The sequence below is a fragment of the Physeter macrocephalus genome, chromosome 9 (assembly GCF_002837175.3).
Source record: "Physeter macrocephalus isolate SW-GA chromosome 9, ASM283717v5, whole genome shotgun sequence".
NCBI classification, from domain to species: domain Eukaryota; kingdom Metazoa; phylum Chordata; class Mammalia; order Artiodactyla; family Physeteridae; genus Physeter; species Physeter macrocephalus.
Window position 1 is genome coordinate 41043918 of NC_041222.1, and position 26448 is coordinate 41070365.

General features: G+C 39.8%; 1 protein-coding gene across 14 annotated transcripts in view; it reads left to right on the forward strand.

Moving 5' to 3' along the window:
• The window catches only part of TRPM3 (transient receptor potential cation channel subfamily M member 3), an 832361-nt gene that overhangs the window by 644562 nt on the left and 161351 nt on the right, over window positions 1-26448 (forward strand). For all 14 annotated transcript variants that reach the window (XM_024126887.2, XM_024126889.2, XM_024126890.2 and 11 more), the window contains 2 exons: window positions 677-851; window positions 21824-21947. In XM_024126887.2, coding sequence (XP_023982655.1) covers window positions 677-851; window positions 21824-21947 — 299 coding nt within the window. The remainder of the gene's footprint in view (window positions 1-676; window positions 852-21823; window positions 21948-26448) is intronic.

Here is a 26448-nt window from a genome sequence, read left to right on the forward strand (position 1 = left end):
TTCCTCAGTAGCGAAGGACACGATAATGGCAGAGGGCAGATGCCATATCTCCTGAGTAATTTATTATAACTATTCTAGCGTTAAGAATCCATAATCAAGCTTATCATCTATGGTCAGAAATAGATAGACCCCTAATTTTGCCACTAGTTGATTCAACAAGTTAAAATATGCCCCTAGCTGATTTTGGTAGTCTTTAATAAAAAGAACCATTTAGGCATTTTCTTAGCACTGTGATGACTTCAGGGAGGTGGCATTTTTTTAACTTCCCATTTTTCATATAGGAAACTGACCATTGGATCCATATGAGACTTGCTTAAGACCACATTTAGCTTCCAGTCTTTTGGCTGCTGGCCCAGCACTTCCTCTACTAACCAATTCCTTTCCCACCCTCCTCACTCTACGCCTCCCCTGTGAGGTATAGTCATCAGCGCTTTAAAACCCCAGCACCCTGGGAGTTGCGGGGAGAGGGCAGAGTCGAATGGACTCTCTAGTGGGAAAATTCTGCTAAAGGGTTTTCTGTACATTTTCGCTCCGTATGTTAGCCCTTCATATGTTGTTACCTCCCCCATGCTCAGTAATTTTAGTTTGTGCTTTTTGTTTCTCTTTTTGTTTCTTTGGTTTGCTGGCTTTGTGTTCTTTTCTCTTTTTTTCCTTTTCTTTTCCTTTTTTAATGCAGGAATCGGTCAAGGCGTTCCAGTGGTGGCACTCATTGTGGAAGGAGGACCCAATGTGATCTCAATTGTCTTGGAATACCTTCGAGATACCCCTCCCGTGCCAGTTGTTGTCTGTGATGGGAGTGGACGGGCATCTGACATCCTGGCATTTGGGCATAAATATTCAGAAGAAGGCGGGTAGGTAATTTTCCAGGCCCCAGAGTTGACCTGTGAGTGCTAAGCTTGTGTTCCAAGCTTGGAAGAGAGGGTGTGAGTTATTAATCATTTGGCATGGGAGGGAGGTGGGGAAGAGCAGGAAAACTTATTCTGCATGTCCTATGAAGTGGGAAAGTCCATGACAGCTCTACTGGTCCACATTGATGATAAAGAGAACTAGGGGAATGGAGGGGTCATAGGATGTGGTCTCCTTTCTGTTCTCTTCATTTTCCTTCTCTCTTGTCCTCCTCCCACTGAGGAGAAGCAGGAATTGGGTTTTAACACATGAAGCACAGCTAACCTGGACCATACAGGACAGGTTAGTAACTCGAGAGGAGCTAGGATGTGCAGCTTCCAGGCTTGACCTCCATACACCACCTTCCCCAAGCTGCCATGTGTGTACAAATGCTAAATGTTTACAAAAGTATTTGGTGGCCTGTCCCATCAGATCCCTCTAGACTGGCTTGGAAAGTAGATTCTCTGTAATGGTAACCACTCTGTCCTGTGTAACCTGCTCTTGAACCCCTCACGCACTTTCCTTGGTCTGGCAGCCCCCTGATGCTGCTCTCAACAGTCCAAAGTACCTAACCCCATGGAGGACTTCCTTTCATGGCCCTCCCCCCAAAATCTGAGATCCCCCTCAGTGAATCCTGAAGTGCAGGCACTCCTGCATATGATTAGATCAAAGTAATTCATCTGAAGATGTGAATGACTTTAAGGAAGAAAACTCAGGGAGCAATTGAAGTTTTAAATAAGGAACTTCGTAACCTAATCAGTTCTCCTAACACATGAAAGTAGTGGGAGAAAGAAACCCCGAAGGAGTTGGGGGTCTTTTATTCATTCCTTTCATATATATACAGTAAGTGTCTACTGGGTGTCAAGCACTAAGATATGAAAAAGAATAACAAGCTATTCCTACCCCAAAGAGTTCATAGCAAGTCTTGTAAGTAGACAAGCATATCATTATAATAATAGTAATGACAGGTGACCTTGCCTACTCAGGCCACTCCCTCCTCCACCTCTCTCTCACCCAGCCTGACTTAAAATAGACTCGGCATGGCAGCTCAATACCCTCTCTCTCCCCAGTCCTCCTCTTGTCTTTGCCAGCAGCCCAGCACTCTGGGTGAGCCATTAAAACGGCACACTTCCCTGGTTAGTACATGAACTTAGACATGCGAAAGGAAGACGGTTGGAGACATAAGACTCTCAGCTTAACATTGCAAACATTGACAGTGACTTTAGGCCCTGTTAAAGCTTTTGATACTAAAAGAAATAAAGCTAATTTTTGTACACAACAAGTTAGAGTTTGCTTACTGGCAAATTCAATGAAGTTACTGTTATCTTCTTCTTTAATAGTGAATATCAGTCACATTTGCCTATGTGTCCGCATGTCTGTTACCAAAAAGAGTTCGAGATCCTCAACTATGCTTTGCTTTTAGCCATAGTTTTTATTGATTTAAATATAGCAATTGGTTCTTTATTCAGAAATAGGTTAGAGAATGTACACAGTTTTTAGCTTTGGTGCTTTTTTTCTTTTTAGTGCTTGCAGTTATTTTGCTGTATCCCTAAAAAGCAGATACAAGTTTGCACTCAGAATGCACATTTCGTTTTGAGAAACCTCAGCATTTCAGGTTTCCAGGTCTATATACAATGAAAGTCTGGACCTAGTGCTTGTTTTTTGTCATTCTCTCGGGTTGGGTACCTTGAAAAATATTAAAATCTCTGATAAGTTGCTTTTCCTGATTCTGTTTAAATATAGGAGAAATGTTATACATTTTAGAGCTGGGTAAGACTCTGTGTATTATTTAACCTAGGGGACAGATACACAGAGAAATTAAGTGCTTTCCCAAGGCCACACAGCCCATGATCCCAGGCCATTTCTGGTGTATTATAAAAATTCACTGAAATGTGTTTTGTGGCATGTGCCCTAGTGTTTCTCATACAGTACTTCAGTGATACTGTCTTTTAAATATATAGGTGTACTTAAGCTGCCTTCAGTTTCCTCTTTCTGTTATAATTTAATTTTTTTATTCTGTATATTCAAAAAAAGGTAAAATCAATGCATTTCTGGTTGTAAACCAACATCCAAGCTGATCAACTCTACATTGTGTAGATTCTTTTCTTTCTCACACCCAGACCATCATACTTCAACTCCAAAATTAAGAGTCAGAAATACCATGCCCTTTCATGTGTGTAACTAGCGTGAAGATAGAGTTAAGATATAATTTTACATCTTTGGAATTATTAAAATTAAAACTTCAATAATTTTCAGAAACATTTAGAAATGGTTATTAAGAATATAGAAGACTAAAAAGAGCATTATATTTGCCAGTCTAAATATATATATATATTAAAGTTATGATAAAAATACGCTCTGCTTCAGGAAAGCAGTTATAAATTTAACATGATAAAATGCATTCAGAATGTTTCTGTGTGCCATCTGAATAACTGCCAGAATTAATCATGTTTATTTACCTTGGTGAGAAATTGTCCAGCCACACATGTGCAGCCAATTTTAAAAATCATTAGCGTGCTTTATTATATGCTCCTGAATAAAATGGCCCACCTGGACTTCATTCATCAAGAAGGAATTCTTCTTTGATTTTCAACAGTCCAACAGAGTTGAGACATGTTTCACTGCAAAAAAATATAAACGCATAACTATATGTTCATGTAAACAAATCTATATAAATAAATGTGTGTGATCGTACATATACTATTGAACATAGGAAACATACATACCCTGTTTATTAAACATGAATCAGGATTTGAAATCACTTATTTTTATTTTTCAGTTACTTTGGTAATTTAAATATGATTTTTAAAATTTTAAGTTCATTTATAGGTTGTTAAATAGTATAGGCCCAAGCACTATAAATTTTTATATTCAGCTGTAAAGCTTTTCAATTTTATAATCCTAGAGGAGTGAATAGAATTTACACACTTTGTAGTTTAACTTTTGTGAACTTGATATTTTGACTTTAAATTCCCTGTTATTAACTACCTTCCAAGAATATGAATTTGAAAGGGAATCGCTCTGGAAGCAGATTATCATTGGAAATACTGATTAACTTTTGTAGATGAGATTACTTGAGGTTGAAAAAGTCAGACTGTATCTCTCCCAATGCAAATGGGTTTGGACAGACTAGGAGACAATTGCAATTAAATTCTTATTTTTATCTTTTCTCCCCATCTCTGTTCTGTGGACTATACTACCAGAAAGAAATGGTCAAACTTTGTTTTTTCCTTATTGACATATTGGATTTTCTGTTTCTCATCTGTCATAGTTTAGAATGAGTCACAAGTCACATTCCCTACCTAATTTCATTGCTTTAGAAATATTATCAAATATTATTTCTGAATCACAAATGACTCAACACTGCAGACATAAATAGATTAATGCTATCTAAGTAGCATTAGACTTAATTACCTCAGTTTTTAAATACTAGGATTCCCCTTTTTGCTGTGTTGACTAACCAAGATGACCAGCATTACCCATAGTCAGGAGCACCTTTCCGGCTGTAGGTTTCTGAATTTGAAGTCTGAGATTACTTTGCTTGATAATTGTCAACCCAAGTCTCAGATTGCAGAGAAATGTGGTCTAGCCCCTCGTTTATCAATTAGTGAGCAATGACTCACAGATGAAAAACGTCAGCATGAAAAGGCATCTGAATGAATGTGAGTCCTGAGATGATTACCCCCATTCATCCAAATTGTATTATCAATGCTTATGTTTATTTTGACAAGTTGGTCCCAAAAATAATCATCCGGATTTACCATTTTTAGATACCCTAGGCAAGAAGCAGAACTTGCAGTAACAGAAAGCCTTAAAGTTTTAAGTAGTCATAACTCTTGGAAAGTTATTAATGGGGCAAACACCAATAGACTTCACATCCTTATGTGCCAGTGGAATTTGCATCAGGTATTGTGAAGAATAAATGAGCAATGGCTTGCTCTTGAATATGGGAGATAAATATTGTATTTGAAATAAAAGTCTGATTTGCCTGTTTAAAGGGAGCTTAATAGGGTCCCTACATTTTTGGATTAGCTAAAATAAAGGCATAAATGGAACACAAAGTAGAAATGAAGAAGGAAAATTTTGCTGCATGGCTTCAGATTATATAACTGTATCCTACCAGAGATGTGACAAGTTTGTTTCTCTCCAAATACACATCAAAATGACCAAGGACAGGAGAAATTCACCAGAAAACTAGTCATTTTAGAACCCAGGTGTAGACTGTATTCCCTAGGGCATATCATTCTGTGTGGTGGCCACTCTTGATGCCACATGCCTATCATTTGTCTCTGTAAGATCTGCTGAAAGAAAGTAATTGATCTCGATGGTTTGTCTTCCAGCATGATTTAGACATAATGGGAATGTCAAGTGAGAAGGAAGGAAACCAATAGCAGGCATGCCAACCTCAAGTGTCCATTTTATTTTTTGTTAATTTCATCTTGCCTTGTCTCTTTTCTAGAATTTTCTATAAAAAGCATGTCAAAACTGGATTCCGTTTTGTGACCTCAGAAGGGAAGTAAGAAAAATTGGAAACATCTTGTACAGACACAGAATACTGGTGGCTTTATTTTTTTTAAAGTGCTGGTTTTGTAAACTGTTTTCCAAGTTAACATTTAACTGTTAGAGGACGGGCAGGACGTGGCACTGTCAAGGACTTAGGAGATTAAAAGGAGATCTCCAACACAGGCATGAGTACAGATAACTAGAAGGTCATGTATGCCATGATAAATGTATAAAGTGTTACCAGAGCACAAAGCACTTTAGTGTGGCATTCCTCATGAGAATCTATTCAGTGGAAACATTTATGTTAATTATCCCCAAAATGGCAATATAATAACTCTATTGCTTCTCTTCCCCTTTTCCATCAAAAACTATATCTAAAGTGAGGGTCAGTATGAATGATCAAGGAAAAGCTGACATACGAACCTCCTTTATGCAAGTCAACACAGAAAAAAGAATCAATCTGAATAGGATTGAAGGAAAGCTGGTAAAGGGACAAATTATATGAGACAGTATGGTGTTTTGTGTGGTGGTGTGTGTGTATAGATAGATATTATTAAACTGAATTTATATATACTCAAATTCAATGTAATGAAATTAATTGATATATTAATTTAATACTATAAAATTTAATTTTATATAATTAAGTATATATACTTATATATAAATGATAATATGTGTATGTATGTGTGTGTTTAAATTTTAAGTGAAAACTTAAAAGTAGGACTGATAACCTCACTTTTCAAATCAATCAATCACCAGGTATTTTTTGAATGCTTGTTTTAGGCCTGTCCTGGAGAGGTACAATCTCATTTGAACTAATATAATAGAAAATAATTTTCAACTAGATGTTAGTTACTGAATTCTAAAAGGCAGAAAGAGGCAGAGGTTGGAGTAGATGGAGAAAGCTTCATAAAGAGAGTATTATTGTGATTTTTCCCTCTGTGGAATATATAAACATATAGTTATATGGATACTTATGTCATTGTATCCAAGTTCCACAAGGCTAGAGTAGCTTCATTTATTTAGGAAAGTGCAAAATAAAATAAATATTTTGCCTTAGAGTTTGCTATTTGATCCCTCCATGTGTGCCAACATGGGGAGAATGAAGCATTGACTTAAAAAAAAAATCTAGATAGTTCATGGAGGAAAGTACTGGTGAAAATTTTTATTGATATAAATTGGCCGATAAGTTCTCTACATTGATTAAATTTACTTTAGAATTGCTCAGCTCCAAGTTGGGAAAATGTGGTCTTGAACATAAAGAGCAAACATGAGAAAAACACAGAGCTGGGTAATCCATTACCGTAAAGAAATCCTTCTTAGGGAACCACTGCCCAGAACTTTTAGATAGCCCATCAATGCAAGTGAAGACTTCAAAGGTACCAGTTGTGTTCCCCTGAGATTTGCTTAGCTAACTCTCAGCCACTTGTTATATAGAAAACTTTCAAAATAAGCATGTGGTTATCACATTTCAGCATGCCTGAGAATCACCTGGAGAGTGAAAGAAAAAGTCCCCTAAGCATCCTGATCAGTGTAGCTGGGCTGGGGTGCAGGAAACTGTATTTGAAACCAAAACCCCAGATGATTCCAATAAGAGTGGTCCATGGACCACACTTTCAGAAACTTTTCTAAAATTTATTTCATTGAAGTATAGTTGACTAACAATGTTGTGTTAATTTCTGCTGTACAGCAAAGTGATTTGGTTATACATATGTATATACATTCTTTTTCATATTCTTCTCCATTATGGCTTATTACAGGATACTGAATATAGTTCCTTGTGCTATACAGTAGGACTTTGTTGTTTATCCATCCTATATATAATAATTTGCATCTGCTAATCCCAAACTCCCAGTGCATCCCTCCCCCCTCCCCACCTCCCTTGGCAACCACAAGTCTGTTCTCTATATCTGTGAGGCTGCAGAAGCTTTTTTTTTTCAATTGGGGGTAGGAGTTAATTAATTAATTTATTTGTTATTTTTGCTGTGTTGGGTCTTTGTTTCTGTGCGAGGGCTTTCTCTAGTTGCGGCGAGCGGGGGCCACTCTTCATCACGGTGCACGGGCCTCTCACTATCGCGGCCTCTCTTGTTGCGGAGCATGGGCTCCAGACGCGCAGGCTCAGTAGTTGTGGCTCACGGGCCTAGTTGCTCCGCGGCATGTGGGATCTTCCCAGACCAGGGCTCGAACCCGTGTCCCCTGCATCGGCAGGCAGATTCTCAACCACTGCGCAACCAGGGAAGCCCCAGAAGCTCTTTCAAAGTTTATAAAAATTAGATTTCTCTTTATATTTCTCTGGTGTTTCCAAAAACAGCTTCTTCACTTTCTATGCCTCATGTGCATTCTACTCACACAAATCATTGCATTGTTACCACAAGCACTTTGTACTCTCTGCCAAACTTTGTCTTTGGAACCCAGTTGACTTGAAAAGTGTATTTAGCATGAATCTCCTCACTTCTTTATCACAGCTGTTCTTGGTTCCAAACATCTGTCAGACTTGAAAGTTCTTCCCTTGAAGAGCAAGCTATAGCTCTTCATACAGCATAAAAATATGCATTTAGACAGGACTGGGAGACTTCTCTGTTAGTATTTTTATTTATATGGATTTCTTAAAGCTATTCAGCTCACCTCCCTATTTCTCTTGAAAATTATTTTCTGAGTAGTCAAAAGGTATGAACAATTTAAAACAATTTAAAAAGAGAAAGAAAAGAGGATGAGAAAAGCAATAGTACTTAAAAGTGAAGTAATGCTAGTTGGTTGTGAATGATGGCTCTCAGCTGTTTGAGAAACCACTGACAGTCAATGGGGCCATTAACTTCAGCATTAGAAGGTATTACCTCACTTTCCTTTAACTTGATGATTGCAATGGATAACCATTTAATTTCCCACTTGCCTCTACTATTGATTTTCACTTCTTTAAAGCCCCTGGACCCCTTCTCAAATGAAATCTCTGGTAGAAGTGCCATTTATAAAACAGACAAGACACAGGTTTACTCTGTTGAAGCTGGGGTGGAAGGCCTAGACCACTGGTTCTCAATTTTTACCTTGCATCAGAATTACCCAGAGGGCTTCTTAGAGTCCGCATGCCACAACTAAAAAAAGATCCAGCATGCCACAGCGAAGATCCCCGGTGCTGCAACTAAGACCTGGTGCAGCCAAAAAAAAAAAAGATTAAAAAACAATTAGCATTTAAAAAGACTACCCAGAGGGCTTCTTAAAACGAATTGCCAGGCCCCACTACAGATTTTCTAATTCAGTAAGTCTGGTTGGGGCCAGGTGATTTGCATTTCAAGGGAGCACCCAGGAGATAATGGATACTGTTGGCCCAGGGTCCATACTCTGAGAACCACTGGCTTAGCCTCCTTCTCTCTGCCTGGTTCTCACCCACTAAAGCAGTTCTGAATCAACTCTGTAGCTCATCCTCAAAATTCCAGGGGCTTCTTTGTAGGACCCAGTTGAAGACCATTAATCTACAGGTTAAGTCCACATTCCTTTACTTAAACTCAAGACTCTTTGCATTCTGGCCCCAGTCTCTCTCTAGAGCCATCTCAATGAAACTTCCATTTACCTGAAACCCAGCTGAACTGTCCCCCTGCACTGCTCTCCAAGCACAGCATGCTGCCATAGGCCTCTCTGCCTTAGCATGAGATGTCCATGTACATTTCTTTACCCACTTAATTTCTAGGAAATTTTTCTTTCTGAAGTCCAATGCATAGTCTCTCTCTCATGAGAGCTTTAAAACCCACAAATACATTTAAAACTTATCTGGGTGAGGTGCAGATAATAAACTCTCCTGGTATTTAATCTCTCTACCTTAGAGGAAATGAATTCTGAATCAACCTGGGTGACATTAGAACCTGCAGCTGCTAAAAATACAGTGTATTAACATCTCACCCAGTGATCATTAATAATAGATAATGTTTGGAATGTCCTTAATGGATTTCCCTCAGATTCCCCATGCAATTCTCAGATGTTGATTATGAGCCACAGGATTTATGAAAACTATTTACAGCAGTAACTACCTGCTTATAAAAGCTTCTTCATCCAGAGAAACACTAAAGATGCATTAAAGTAGGACTCCAAGGTTAACTCAAGTTTGTACTTCTGAAAAGTACAAACTAGAAAAGTCTCCATTCAGTTTCAATAAAGCCTGTCCTTTATTGTCCTAATTGCTGGACAACCATCCTAGAGTTAATATACATGTTCATTGTGTTTTCTGGGTTTTTTCAGTGTAAATGAAGTGTCCCTCCATGAGCAGTGACCTCCTAAAGGTCTTAAGTAAGCAATAAAGAATCGGTTCTTTGACTCCATGGGAACCACAGTGCAGTGTCTTAGAGACAGGCCTAAAATTTGGAGCTCTTTGACGCTATGATCTTATTGGTTTTCACCATTTAACAGTATATTTGAGATTTATTATCTCTGGTAGAGGGATGACAAGTTTTCATCTTGAGTGTCAATAATAATCAACCAGTAGCGGCTTCCTAGGATGATGTGTTGAGAGTGATTCTGAGGCCACATCTGGACTCAGGAAAGATTACTGTGATAGATTAGCAATGATGCAAAGAAGGAAATTTATAGTCAAAATACCGTGGATGTCTATTCTTATTCTTGAATAAAAACAAAATCTTTTAGCTAGCCTGCGTATATCGCTACCAGGCACCCATCAAGCAGCACATTGAATTATGAAACCAGGGGAAAAATAAGAACCTTATCTGCCTAAAGAATACTTAGGAAATACTCAGTTTTTTTATCAACACTGTGAAGCACATCAGTCTTTAAATTATCTGATGATATGAGCCTTTTCACACAAGCATAATGCATAGGGTATGAGGGACAAGAAGCTCTTTATTGTGGGGTGGTGCTGTTTGGAGCTGGACTGAGAGACAAAGTGCAATTGCCAATGGATAATGTATTAGAAAAAAGAATAACTTTTTCAAAAAGCTAGGAACTAATTCATCACAGAATACATACAAAAATAGAGAAAATTATATTTGCCCCAACGTCTCATAGAGTAGGATATAGGGTTAGAAGGAATACTTGGACAAATTACTTTGAAAGAGAGGTGATATTTACCACTCCCTTTTCCTCCACACCCCTGGCCCTCCCCCCAATAGCATACTTGAGGAATTGAAATTACTATTTTTTAAAGCTTCTACATTCAAGAGCCTGATCTAGACACTTTATTTCAGAAATGCTGTGAGGTAGCTATGATAATTATCTCAATTTTATAAATGAGGAAATTGAGTAGAGAAAGGTTAGGAAAGTTCAGTATCGCACGGCTAGAGAGTGGTCTGCCTAGGAAGATTAGGGCTGGAACCTCTGCTCTTAGCAGCTGCACCATGTTGCCTCCTAGGAAGATGGGCCCCAGGAACTTCAGGAGGTTTACTTGCCCCAGAGCTGAGTTACTCCGAACAACAGAGGAAGCTGCACCCAGCTTCCATCTTCTCCTTCTTGTTTCACATGCTGGTTAACTTCTCCTTTGAATTAAATGTTGGACCAACGTTTAAAGCATGTCAGTTGAAGAGGTGCCAGTGTTTTTGCCTGCCCAAGGAGCCTACACATCTCAGTCCAGCTCTGATTCTGTCTCTCATACAGGGCCTAAAACAATAAAAGTTTGATTATTCCTCTTGCCTGGCTATGTGCAATATTCACCGATGGGATTTCACTTGGAATGAAATCAGAGGATGTGTTTTCCTTACAGTTTTGGCAGCAGAGAAGCTACCTGACCATGTGGCAGTCCCCATATCCTCTGGCAACAATTCAGTTTCTACTCTTGGGCACATTCATAACCAAAGGCAAAGAGAAGAATAGGAATTGGAGAGACGCAGCCAACACTGTTCAGGATTTTTCACCTTAATGTCCTGCTAGTCCCTGACTAAGTTTGAGGATTTGGCACCTCTGCCTCAAGAGCAGCGCTATCCAATAGAACTTTCTGTGATGATGGATATGTTCTGTATCTGTGTCGTCCAATCAGATAGGCACTGAGCTCTTGAATTGTGGCTAGAGTGACTAAGGAATTGAATTTTAAATTTTATTTAATTGTAATACATTTAAATTTGAATTGCCACATGTGGCTAATAGCTCGCACAGCTCTGGCATTTCTGTAATTGGATTCTACCACACTAGGAACCCTTGAATGTCTGACAGATTTCCAATGTTATTAGAAATTGTTCCCTTCATTTTTAAATTACATTCTTTCATCCAACCAACATTATGTACTCAGTCATTCAATATTTTTGGACACCTACCATGTTCCAGGCACTATTCTAGGTGCGGGCAAAAACACACCTGTGAGCCAAATAGACAAACATTTCTTCTGTTGTGGAGCTTACATTTTACATTTTAGCAGGGTTAGATAGATAATAAGTAATATACATAATAAATAAGCCTGTAGAACATTTTAGAAGGTGATATACTATGGGGAAAAGCAGAAGGGTGAGGTGAATCAAAATAAGGAGGTAGAGCAAAAGCCTCTGTCTACAGCACGTCCATGAACACTGAGAGAAGGAGTACATAAGTAATATAACATGTAGTCCATGCATCCAAGGAGTTAGAGTTTGTTAGGATTTTCTTAGATTAATCTGTCTTTCTTTATGAAATGCCAAATACAAGATGCACAGCACAAAGCTTGTCTTATAATAGGTGTTAACTGCCTCTCTTAGCACCACCCTCAACCCTACCTCACCACCTACCTTCTGTTTCCTTTTGTATGTGTACCTAAGCCTTCTGTTTTACTATATCTGGCTCAGGATTGTAGAGTGGGTTTTTAAAAGTAGATAGATATTAGATAGGTAGGTAGGTAGATAGATAATAAGTAGGTAGGAAGGTAAGTAGAAAGAAAGGAATGTAAGACACATCACTCTATGGTTAGTGGTAGGTGAAATTTGCCAGAGAGCAGACTGTACCTTCAAGGTATGTGCATCTTGCCCAGTTGTAAGTAACTTCTCTAAGATCCTTCTAACTACCTCACATTGCTAGATGGAAACCCTCAGGAAAAGCCCAGGTGAACAACTTTTCTAGGCCAGATGCTCAAACAAGATCAGAGGTACTATTTCTAACATGTCTTAGCTAATAAAGGCCATTTGTACTTGGAGTTGATCCTCAGGAAAACTTGGGCAAAGTAGTTTGGTCACTTTTCTACATTCCATTCACATCTTCCCCAACTTTCTATCCAGCTAGTGCTTCCTGAAAAACATCAACATCAGTCAATTATAGCTAAGTAGTTTAACATGAACTATCACGTTAAGCCTTCTAATTGTTGAGCAAAGTAGTTGTTTGCCTTTTAATTAATTTTAAAAGGAACTTGGGGCATCTGCTAAGTTAAGGGAGTAACTCTGAGAAAGTAGTGGATCCTTGAAATCACATTACTCAGTCTTCTCACATATAAGATATATAACTTCCTGTCTCAGGGATAAAACAGAAGAAATCTCCTCTTGTATCCAATCGTTTAAACAAATCACTAACTTTACTACACTGAGCTGAGCCTATATATTTAGGCTAGTATAATTCATTGTCAAAGATTATTCCTTCTTATTCTCTTGTTCTCTAAGCCCAGCTCTGATGCTTTCAGCTATGTAATCTTTAGCAAGTCAGTTTACCTGTTCAGGCTTCAGATTCTTCATCTGTAAAGTGGTTGTTCTGAAGTTGTATCATTCCTTTATCCTGAACTTCAAATTCCTCAATAGAATTTCCGGATTAGCACTTTTCCTAGAACACACAGACTCTAGAAATATCAAAATATCAGCTTCAGGAGGAGGTCATAGTCAAGTAACAGTTCTGATACTAACAGCAGTTTGACTTCAAGATGACATAAAATTATCTAGAGAGTGGTTTTAGGGTATCTTAGCATCACTTGTTTGTTTTTACATGACATTGATGAACATAATACAAGAGCTAATGAACTCTCTTCATTGATACCCTTCTAAGTGGTTTTGAATTATAGCCTTGGGCTTCCCTGGTAGTGCAGTGGTTAGGAATCCGCCTGCCAGTGCAGGGGACACGGGTTCGAGCCCTGGTCCAGGAATATCCCACATGCCGCGGAGCAACTAAGCCTGTGCACCATAACTACTGAGCCTGCGCACTAGAAACTGCAAGCCACAAATACTGAGCCCACACGCCACAACTACTGAAGCCTGCGTGCCTAGAGCCCGTGCTCCACAACAAGAGAAGCCACCACAATGAGAAGCCCACACACCGCAACGAAGCGTAGCCCCCGCTTGCCACACCTAGGGAAAGCCCGAGCGCAGCAACAAAGACCCGACGCAGCCAAAAAAATAAATAAAATAAGATAAAATTAATTAATTAAAAAAAAAGCTAATGAACTCTCTTCATTGATACCCTTCTAAGTGGTTTTGAATTATAGCCTTGGGCTTCCCTGGTAGTGCAGTGGTTAGGAATCCGCCTGCCAGTGCAGGGGACACGGGTTCGAGCCCTGGTCCAGGAATATCCCACATGCCGCGGAGCAACTAAGCCTGTGCACCATAACTACTGAGCCTGCGCTCTAGAAACTGCAAGCCACAAATACTGAGCCCACACGCCACAACTACTGAAGCCTGCGTGCCTAGAGCCCGTGCTCCACAACAAGAGAAGCCACCACAATGAGAAGCCCACACACCGCAACGAAGCGTAGCCCCCGCTTGCCACACCTAGGGAAAGCCCGAGCGCAGCAACAAAGACCCGACGCAGCCAAAAAAATAAATAAAATAAGATAAAATTAATTAATTAAAAAAAATTATAGCCTTTTCCATCCCATTCACAGACCTGCTCCATCCAACTTTTATAGAAATACTGCAGTTTTTCCCTCCATAGAATTGGTCTCCTCCAGCTAATTTGCATATTCAATACCTTGCTTCAGCCCTGAGCTGGGCACAGCATTGGGATTCCCTGCAGGTGCGAAAGCCCCTGGGGTATTTAATAATAAGAAAAAACTGCTTATTATTGAACACCTACTACGTACCAAGAACAGTGCTAGGTGCTTTCTATACCTTATCTTTTTCCAAATACATCAGCCTACAAAGACATTCTACCCCCTTTCAACAGATAAGGAGATGGAGGCTTAAAGAGATTGAATAACCTGCCTCAGGTCCCTCAACTAGTAAATGAAAGAACTGGATTCCAACCAAAGGCACCATATCATAGTGCTTTAATTATAACATTCCATCTTCTATAGAAGATTGCAAAACTGACCTCACCCCTTCTATGTATGACATGGAATTAGTTGAAAAAATGTAGATGTATGTTGAGTTGATCTTTTTAATTTTAGTTTATTTTATTGTAGTATAGTTGCTTTACAATTTGTTTTAATTTCGACTGTACAGCAAAGTGACTTAGTTATATGTATATAATCATTCTTTTCCATATTCTTTTCCATTATAGTTTATCACAGTGAGTTGATTTTTATGTGATATAATTACTTCCATAAAAAAACACCAGGATGTCTGTGAAGGAATTATCTTGATATCACTGAAATCCTTAAAGTCTTTGAGCACTTTTTTTTTTTTTTTTTTAGCAAATAGTATTTTTATTTATTTATTTATTTTTGGCTGTGTTGGGTCTTCGTTTCTACGCGAGGGCTTTCTCTAGTTGCGGTGAGTGGGGGCCACTCTTCATCGCGGTGCTTGAGCCTCTCACTGTCGCGGCCTCTCTTGTTGCGGAGCACAAGCTCCAGATGCGCAGGCTCAGTAGTGTGGCTCACGGGCCTAGTTGCTCCGTGGCATGTGGGACCTTCCCAGACCAGGGCTCGAACCCGTGTCTGCTGCATTGGCAGGCAGATTCTCAACCACTGTGCCACCAGGGAAGCCCTCTTTGAGCACTTTTATGGGCAAGACATTGCGCTAAGCATTATGGGGGAGACAGTGCATATGCATCTCCTCCTGATGAGCTACAAAGCAATTCAAAAGGGGAAAACAGTCTCCAGAAGTAGAACCAAATATAGATTATTGAGTTTGGTGGCCAATTCATTTCTAAATACCCTTTGAGTTTAAAGAAAAACTAGAATATTTCTTAGAGATGGATCTGATTGAATGAAAAACGATCAAGAAAATCAGATTGTTGGGGGGTGAGGGGAAAAACCCTATGCCACTTCTCTCATTCTTCCAAATAGGTTTGAAGTCCATCCCAGCATGAGGAGCAAAGGGGAATGGGGAAGACCACCTGGTTAGCTGCCACAAAGTAGCTAATGAGTAGGCAGCTACACATTCACTCAGCCAATCCACAGATATGCTTCTAGAACCAACAATGAACTATGTACCCTTCTAGAGCTTAGGTACAGGAAGTGTTAAGATGCATTCACTCCTTCAAGGAGTTCATAATCTACTGGAGGGAGACATACATGTAAATAAATAATTCCCATACAATATAATAATAGTAGTAATTAATATGTATCCAGTGCTATGGGAACATCAAGAGAGTGGTAATCAGAGACTTTCACACAGGATGTGGACTTGGAGCTGAATTATGAATGATGAGCCTGAGTGACGGGATCAGATGTAGAGAGTATTGCAAGCAGCAGGTACAGCAAGTTCAAGGGCATAGAAGCATGCAAGAGTCTGGTGTGTTTGGGCGATAATAGCATTTTATAGAATATGTGTGAGAGAGTTGCAGGGGATGAGCCTAGCTGGGAGAGAGACCATGATAAGCCTTAAATGCCATATGCAAGTTGAGGTGTTATCTTGCTAGTGATGGGAAGCTATTGCAGGGTTTTAAGAAGGATATGATAGAATCTTATTTGCCTTGTAAGAGAACCATTCAATCAACACCGTGGGGAATATAGTAGAGGACATAGAGAAGAAACCAGTTAGTGATCTGTTGGTACCATTTGCATGAGTCATCTCTGCCTGAACTCTTGGCCCACAAAATTATCAACACAATAAATAAATACTGTTTTACATTGCTAAGGTTGGGGTGTGTTACCTATTAATAAATGACCAGAATATGTTGACACACGATCCTGTGAGTTCCTTGAGGCTAGGACTGAAGAGTGTTCATCTCTCTACCTCTAGCATAGTGCCTGGCACATAGTAAACACAATATTGTTTGTTGAATGAATGAGTGAATGAATGTTTAGGTGCTGCCTGCATGGGATGTTTGCAAGGCTCCATTATAATTAAACCTCCAAATCTAAGTATCTCTGTCTCAAATGTAAGAAAGAATGGTGATCTCTGACCTCTCTGAAGTCAGAAAGTTATTTCTCCGACTGCATACCTGGCGAGCCCAGCGGTATAAGGATTGGAGTGTCCTTATACCGCTGGGCTCTCCAGGTATGCAGAGCACTGTTGATCCCAGGGGAGAGCTCTGCATTACACACAGAGGCCCTGGCCACTGGTTGTGCTACTTGACAAGAAGGGCTGGTCAGTGACGCTTTCCTAAGGAGCGTTGTAGGACTGAGCTCTAATAATAGCAAATGTTTACATAGGACTTGCTGCGTGTCAGGCACTTTTCTAAGCATTTTGCAAAGATTAATCCATTTAACATTCACAAGTCTATAAGTACTATTATAATTCCTATTTTACATATACAAAAAATACGGCTTGGAAATACTAAGTAATTTGCACAAGATCACACACCTAGAAGTGACAGTTGAACTCCAGACATCCTGGCCCTGGTGACCATGATGCTTTTATTCATGATGCTCTCCTGCCTCTCTGGGAAGAATCATGCTGTTACTTGTGACCTCAGCCATTTGGGAAGAACTGATAACTTTTACTAAAGAAGAAGGAGAAGGAGAAAGGGAAGAGGAAAAAAAGAAAAATACCAGTCTCTGTGACCTCAGACAAGACATGTAAACTTTCTGTGCCCTTATGTTGTATTTAGTAATTTGCTTTGGTTTCAAGCAGATGATAAAATTTCTTTTTTTTAGACCATTAGAGAGTCCATGGGAAATGATATTTTGTAAGTACCAAACAGTGGTATTATTAACAGTCGTTTTTATTTATACAAGTAAAATTTTCTCACATTGTATCTGAATAGGTTAATAGAGAGTGTCTGTGGGGGCATAAGAAGGGCTTCTCTCCTCAAAAGCCATTAGCCTAAGCCTAGCTGTTTGAGTCCCATTGAATTCTGAATGCGTTTTCTAATTTTTAAATCTAGGAACAAAACTCTGATATTGCAGATAAATTCATTTTGAGAAAAATGTGTACATGTGGGTTGAATTGCCAGCATTTGAACAGAATATTAGTAGCAAACTGTGGGAAGTTTTGTTGGTTACTCTGAGCACTGGATGAACACTGACCTATTTCAGCTAACTCTGTGACTCATCTGAAAAGCTTCAGATCACAAGTACAGCATTTAAATGGAGACACAAATGCTGTAGTGTAGAGATTTTCCTCACTTCAATGACTACACTTCCTAATCAGAAAACCTTCTAATTTGAGGTGTACCAAAAATAGCATTGGTACATATGGAACCACAAATCAACAGTTTCCATAAATAGGCACCCCTTTGTCAAAGACCCAATTCTAAAACTAAAATTTTACATAATACTATGACCATGTTTTGGTGTCAAGAAATTTTCAGTCACTATTCTAGTGCCATAAAAAGAAATCTAAAATGAGCTTATTTCTATTTTTTGCTCATGATTAAATATAACGATCAAGATTTTTAAATCATTCCAGTGTTGTGCAGAAAAAAATATGCGAAGAGCTAGGAAAGTAATAATTTCAAGAAAGTAGGCCTCCCAGTATCATAAGGAATATAGTCACAAAATAAGAAAGGTGCGGTGGAGAAGACAGAGTAAGAATTTGTGCCAAATGGAAATCATCTAGGTCAGCACAGGAAATACTTGTGGAAAATTAGAAGCAAATGTAATCTTCAGTGTACTAAATGCACTTTGTCGTTGTCCTCATTTACCAGTTTCCCCTTATCTTCTCCAAACGTGTCTGATTTCCTTCAGATATTTTCTATGTAACTAAAAGGAAAAGCAATTTCCTACAACAAATACACGCAAATGTCTACCTCCAGTGCAGATGAGTAGGAAAGTGAAAGACATATTTATAGATTACAATCAGGAAAAGCAACACCATGGAAGGAAGGCTGAATTCAATAGACCCAACTGAAGCACTGAGATGATCAAGCTTTGTGACTTTGCATCATTTCACCTCTTTGGGCCACAGTCTCCTCTTCTGCAAAATGGAATTAATACCAGCTTTTCTCACAGATTGTTATGAAGAGCAAATGAGATTATCTCTGTGAAGCCCATTGTGTGTCATAAACACAACTGCACTCTGAACACATCAAACCATTATAAAGTATCTTTTTAAAAACAATATTATTAAACTCTCTGCAAAGAGTATGGGACCTAAAACCTGTCATTTCTCTGTCAAAAGGGGGGATTTGTAAGTGTTTGTGAGCTGTGAAAGGCAAAGAAGCATCAAAAATGAAATTTTCCTCTTGATGCAATCAGAAGGACAGAAAAAGAAGAAGTAAACCAGGAATAACAGTAATTTAATGTTTAATGAGTATAACCTAATGCTTTGAAAGGACCAAATCACCATTGTTCCACCTAAATTCATCTCAGCTCCAGCAGTGACAGTTTTCCTACACTCTGGAAAACACCAACCTAGAGAATTCTTGTACTTCTAGAAGTAGAATCCATGGTTTTTGTTGCTAAATGATTTAACCAAAGCCACAATTTCAGTCAGTTGCAAAATTGGACTAAAAAGTATAAGATGCTTAGTGTCTTTCAGCTCTTCTAGCCACTGAAGCCCACAATCAGCTAAGTTGTACATCATTTCTGAATTTTTACAAAGTGACAGACTGGGTACAAGTGACAGACAGATCCCTCAAACAGTTAATGACCTCCAGGAACTGGGATTTCATTACAGATGTTTGGCAATAGAAAACAAATTTTGAGTTGTTGTCAAAATTAAACACCTGCAGATGAGTGATTGGATCTATCAAGTGGCTAATCAGGAGAGTCTTTTCTGTTGTTAATCATGTACAACATTTATGTACACTTGATATTGCAAAAACCTCTAGACTGTCAAGTAGACACATGCCCAGGTATGAGTGCTCATGTCTTGACTCTTACAGAAAATTAATTGGCAACACAAATGTAATCATGTTACTCTCCAACTTAAATCCTTCAATGGTTCTCCTTGCCTGAGGGATAAAATCCAAACTCTCTAACACAGTCATGAAAATTTCCCATGATCTTGCCCTTGCTTACCCCTTCTGCAGCCTCATCTTGTTCCATTCTTTCTTTTGCTCTCTGTGCTCTAGCCATACTGGCCTTCTTTATTTTCTCCAGACTAGTCCTATTCATGCTGTTTTGTTTGCCAAATATGCTCTTACCTAGCCCCCAGCCCCACCCCCATCCCACCCCCTTCAAGTGCTAATGCTCCTCCATTCTTCAAGTCTCAGATAAAAGAGCACTTCCTCAAAGAAGCCTGCCCTGAACCCCTTAGATTAGATTGTATTCAACTGTCACAAGCTTCTCTACTTCTTGACCACCAATTCAACAATTATAGTTGAATTGCTGGATCGTGTCTTTCTACTCCACTGTTGTGTAAGCCCATCGAAGGCTGTGAGTGTGTATATCTCATCTATCCCTGTAGCCCTGGCATGCACCACAGTGTCTGGCACTAAATAGACATCACTAAGCAATTGTTGAATGAATGAATGAATGAATGGATGGTTTCAGAGTGGTTCACAACTAAGAGTACAGAGTCCTCCAGAATAATTCAGTAATCTTGAGAGGATTTGGTATCATTTTTCAACTTTATCTGGATCATTCTCTTTTTCTGAATGTATATGTTCATGATATAAATCTTCCTGGGGGGCCGAAAGGGTAACCCAATCCTCCATCAAGGTGTGTGACAGTCCAGGATCCTTGGTATAATTCTATCATGGGGCGTGCACCTGCCTCAAAGTAGGGCCACCATAATATCCAGCCTCGTGGGTCTAGGTGAATCTTCACACAATCCTGGAGCACAGCAGGTCAGTGATATGAAGGCATTCTCAAGCCTCTCATCTTGCTTTCTTTTAAGAAACAAAGGAATTTTTATAATTTCCTGCTCAAGTAGCCACAGTGATGAAGAGAGGCAGTGGTGTATTGCGAGGTGTAATGTGAGGCAGCATGGTGTAGTGGAAAGAGCACTGGACAAGGAATCTGAAGAACTAGGTTCTGGTTTTGGCTGTGCCACTTGTTTTCTGAGTGACCTTAAGCATCTGGCTCTTTCTGGCTAAAATATCCTTCCCTTTTGAATTGGACATATCTCTTGTCTATCAAATTTCTGTAGAAAATGAGAAAATGAGAAAATGAGAAAATAATTATAGTATACTATTTTATCTAGGAGTTGTTGGTACTTCATGTGTGAAGGCAATTTGTAAACTGTAAAGTACTAGGCAAATTATGATAATTTTGTCACTAGTCCTTAAGAGCAGTTTTAGGGCTTCCCTGGTGGCGCAGCGGTTGCGCGTCCGCCTGCCGATGCAGGGGAACCGGGTTCGCGCCCCGGTCTGGGAGGATCCCACATGCCGTGGAGCGGCTGGGCCCGTGAGCCATGGCCGATGAGCCTGCGTGTCCGGAGCCTGTCCTCCGCAACGGGAGAGGCCACAGCAGAGGGAGGCCCGCATACCACAAAAAAAAAAAAAAAAAAAAAAAAGAGCAGTTTTATCTTCCTGATTTTGAATAGTATCTATTAATACAAAGTGAATTTTCATTCCTGCTATTTGATGGCTGATAGAGATAGACCAGTTCTCACCAGGCTAGTAATAAAGGAGTTAAAATTAATTGTGATCTGTCCATATGCAAGAGATAATTCAGCTTTAACTTGATATGATGCACCTTCCTTGTTTTAATTCACTCCTCTATAATACGAAAACTATCTTTAAATAAAGTAGTCAATATAATACCTCTTTATGAGTCAGACTCTTGTTGGCAAACAACACAGCAAAAGTTCAGCATAAATAGTGAGGACCTGTGGGCCAGATCAGCTACTACCTTCATGGAATGATTTTAGAGGAACCATAAGTCCTATTTCTCCTCATTGATACTCAGAAATCCCTTACTGAGACAAAATTTTTCTTTCCACAGACATGAAGCTGAAATTTAAATCTCCTTCAAATAAGTAATATATTAATAGTAAATGTTTACCAAGATGCAAAGGACTAATTGAAGGTATTTTTTTGATAACAGCACTTGAGCAAGAGGGCATTAGACATATGCCATATAAAAGAAAAAAGAGAGAGCCAGAAAAGAACTAAATCCATCTTCTTCCTTTACTCATTTAGGTACTGAGATGTTGAAATGGATTTATTTTTAAATGTACTTTAAAAAAAATTATCACAATCAAAATAACTGCTATAGAAAAAAAATATGGGAAGAAATAACTCCTATCTAAAGTAAATCCTCATAATGCTTTCTCGTGTTCTATATTTGTCAGAAATATGTACTAAATAGGAGCTGAGTTAACCCGCTTTCAACATTTTTTCACTGCAGACTTATAAATGAATCTTTGAGGGACCAGCTGTTGGTGACCATCCAGAAGACTTTCACATACACTCGAACCCAAGCTCAGCACCTGTTCATCATCCTCATGGAGTGCATGAAGAAGAAGGAATTGGTAGGTAACAGTGTGTCCATGGGTGGCAGAGACCTCCCCACATTCCCTCTGTCCGTTTAACCATTTTCTTGAATCACACACCCACTGTTTCTCCTTTCCGGCCAAGCTCACAACCATCCTCAGCCTCCACTGGCCCTGTAGCTTCCTCCCTTCAGTAGCTAAGAAACTTCTGCCTGGATCTAATGAAGTGTGGGCAGCAGGGTTCTAGCATCATTTGCTATTGAAGCTCACCTGAATACTTCGATTGCCCCAACCCAATGAGGTGAAGAAAGAACACGGGTTTCCTCTTGGAAAATGCTTCAGTTGATTCTTAGGTTTGGAGTTTCACTTGACTTGTGAGTTGTGAATCACTGATGTGCTTAGTATCAATGATCTTAGTGACACAGGGTCCAGGCTAATCTGTTCATCTGTACAGGTGGAAAATGGAGAAACGTAGCCAAGGAAGGGTGGGAATTTCTGTAATTTCTGAAGTGTCCTTCAAGAACTACTGAAACATTTCTTACATCTGGGGAAAATGTCTTAGAAGTGTGTCAGCACAGAGACCTTCTGTTACGGTGCACAGAAATAACCTGAGCTAACATTGGAGGAGTAGGCAGGGTGCTAGATCTTTCCATGTATTAGCTCACGTGATCTTGGCGACTGTCCCAATGTGAGAGGTACAGTTATTATCCTCACCTTACAGAAACGCAAAGTCACCTGATGAGTAAATCAGGGACTAGACTAAAAACCATTGGTATTTCATCTCTGTGGGAAGTATTTTTATTCAGAAATTGTCTCATTGAAGCAAATGTAGTGAATCGCCCACTCTGGGTCGATGTGAGGTGGGCCTCAGTGAGAGGAGACTATTTTCAAAGGCCATGTGAGCCCACATGCTGATGGGGAGGCAAAGGAGCAGTTCAGACCTGAGCAGTAGCCTCCCTCAGGCTTTGATGATCTCAAAGTCTGCGTAGGCATCCTGGAGTGATTATCTCCGGAGACGTAGGGAGGCACTGCTCCTCCAGAGGGGCACCAGGGCCAGACCCTAAAAGGCTCAACCACAGGGAGGTAGGTGGTGAGGAGAAGAACCAGAGAGAGCTGCCTGCAGGCAGCTCTCCACTAGACTATAGCTCCCTGGGCCTGGACTGGAACTGTCTTGCTCACGATGGTGTCCCTCTGTATGTGACAGTGGCTGGCACGCACAGGTACTCACTGAGGCTGCCAGGAGGGAGGGAAGGAGGCAATTTCTGAGTTTAAGGAGCTAAATATTTAGAAAAAAAAATATTTGATTCAAATAAACAAGATCCAACTCCAGAAAGCATCACACAGCCTTTGTGAAAAGCCTTTCTGCAGCTTCTAGGTTTGGGATGAGAGGAGTGAGGTGAGGAGAATGGGACAACACCTCTAATCCTTGAGTATCCAATCTAAGTAGTCTGCCCTCCCTGCAGAGAGAAGCCCACGTGCAGACTGGGTTCACAGTCATGACTGCTGGTGTCCCAGCAGATCCTCTGTCAATCCTGAAAGTGCCACTGGCGTCCTCCCATCTCGGAGGCAGTTAGCTCACAGCATTTCAGCCCATGTGCGTCCTGCACTCCCAAGGAGGGCATGAAACTGAGCTTCTGCAAGCTTGCAGCAGGGATTTTCTCCTAACTGAGGATTAATGATTTTCCAATGGTAAGGCCAATGACTGTGAAAGCTTACCAGAACTATGCATTTCAGCAGTCCTGCAAGTTTCCTAGAAGGGCAGTCAGGCTCAAAATTCTAGGAACCAGTTAGAAGTCATAAAATCAAATGAGGCTGGATATACTTTTCTGGGTATTTTACAGGGCTGTTCCCTGGGATTCTTTCTGTCTGATAATTATCTTGTTGCTTAATCATGGCCCCTGCTGTAAGGTCAGCTGCATTTTCGTGCGAGATATTTATTCTAAGAAACGTGAGGTATCCCTAGCTCTAGGCTAAGGACATGTGATCTAACAAGCAGTAAATTGTCCTGATTTCCATCCACATCTGGACAGAAATTAGGATTTTTTAAATCATAAATGTAATTAAAATAATTTCCATTTTTGAAGGACTATGTGTGTAGACAGTACTAGATGCTTTAGAAAGGAGGTGGAAGGAGGTAGGCATTATTTTTCTCCTTTTGAAAGAAACAGGGGAGGGAACTGAGGCTGGGGAGGTGAGGAGATGTGTGCACAGCCAAGAAGAGTCACACTAGGTCTGTCCTGCTGCAGAGCCCAGGTATCTTCTCCATGCTGCCTGGCTTAGCACACACAACAGCATTGCACAGGGAGCTCCTCTTCACTTTTACATCCTTTAAGTTGCTTTTTTTTTTTTTCTTTTCTCAATTAGGTAGTCTAGAGTTTTTATTCCCCCATTGGAGATTTAATCCATCAAGTATTAGGTACAGAGTTTCTTTGCAACTTTTTAAAAAATTGAAGTACAGTTGATTTCCTATGTTTCAGGTGTACAGCAAAATGATTCAGTTTTATATATATATAAAGAATTTTCAGATTCTTTTCCATTATAGGTTATTATGAGATATTGAATATAGTTCCCTGTGCTATACAGTAGGTCCTTGTTGGTTATCTATTTTATATATAGTAGTGTGTATCTGTTAGTCCCAAATCGCTAATTTATCCCTCCTCTCCTCTCCTCTTTGGTAACCATAAGTTTGTTTTCTATGTCTGTGAGTCTATTTTGTTTTTAAATAAGTTCCTTTATATCATTTTTTTAGATTCCACATATAAGGGATAGCATATGATATTGGTCTTTCTCTGTCTGACCTACTTCACTTAGTATGTTATTCTCTAGGTCCGTCCATGTTGCTGCAAATGGCCTTATTTCTTTCTTTTTTTATGGCTGAGCAATATTCTGTTGTATGTGTATATATATATATATATATACACCACATCTTTTTTATCCAGTCATCTGTTGATGGACACTTAGGTTGCTTCCATGTCTTGTCTATTATAAATAATGCTGCTATGAACATTGGGGTGCATGTTTCTTTTTGAATTAGTGTTTTTGTCTTTTCCGGGTATATATGCCCAGGAGTGGGATTGATAGCTCATATGATAACTCTATTTTTAGTTTTTTAAGGAACCTCCATAATGTTCTCCATAGTGGCTGCACCAGTTTACATTTCCACCAATAGTGAAGGAAGGTTCCTCTTCAAGTTTCTTCTGATTTCCTTTACAAATGAAGTGGGATGTCATATCCTGAGGTCAACCTAACCATTCATTGCCAAGTTCAACTTAGGGATTTGGTTCTAGAGCTGATCATACATCTTTCTCATCCCAGCATCCTATTAACTATGTCATAAAGATCTGCACTATAGATGCCTGTGAAACCCAGGCCTCTGGGCTGTGTGATCTTATGGAAAATATGCGTTGGTGGGCCCTTTGTGTGAGTACTTTCTATTAACTTCATATTGTTCTTGAAGAAATTCACTTCTCCTCTGCTTACTTCCCAACTTGGGTCAAGACACCTGAATAAATAATGCTGCTATGAACATTGGGGTGCATGTTTCTTTTTGAATTAGTGTTTTTGTCTTTTCCGGGTATATATGCCCAGGAGTGGGATTGATAGCTCATATGATAACTCTATTTTTAGTTTTTTAAGGAACCTCCATAATGTTCTCCATAGTGGCTGCACCAGTTTACATTTCCACCAATAGTGAAGGAAGGTTCCTCTTCAAGTTTCTTCTGATTTCCTTTACAAATGAAGTGGGATGTCATATCCTGAGGTCAACCTAACCATTCATTGCCAAGTTCAACTTAGGGATTTGGTTCTAGAGCTGATCATACATCTTTCTCATCCCAGCATCCTATTAACTATGTCATAAAGATCTGCACTATAGATGCCTGTGAAACCCAGGCCTCTGGGCTGTGTGATCTTATGGAAAATATGCGTTGGTGGGCCCTTTGTGTGAGTACTTTCTATTAACTTCATATTGTTCTTGAAGAAATTCACTTCTCCTCTGCTTACTTCCCAACTTGGGTCAAGACACCTGAAATCCTGTCACTTTCTGAGAAGATATATCCCCCTAGAAACCAAGCTATGAGCTAAATTCCATCATTGTTATTCAGGAAGAAATTAAAAGTAAAGCAATAAAAACTGTCCCCAGCCAGTATAGTAATTTGGGGGCAAACGTAAGGGATCAGTGGCCCTCCACCTCCTTCCTCTCAAGAGGGATCTCTGGTCATAAAGAATATCAGGACAGGAAAAGTGGCATAGCATACTCTGAGGCTGATTGCGTGTGTAGAAACCACAGAGCCTTTTAGTTCCAGAGGACAGTGCCACCTCCTGCCTCTTGGAGCTCCTGCCTCCCCTCCGAGCTCCTGCAGAAGCCTCCCCCCATCACCACTTCCAACCCACCAGTCCCAGGCTGGGCAGTACCTTTGCTCCTGACACTCTGTAGTGATGGGGTACTGGTCAGACTCAGCAATGTAAGCCCCATGGTACGTGTGTCCCTAAACAAGTCATGGTGGAGGATGGCACCCGCCTGGCTCCTAGTTCCCTACTT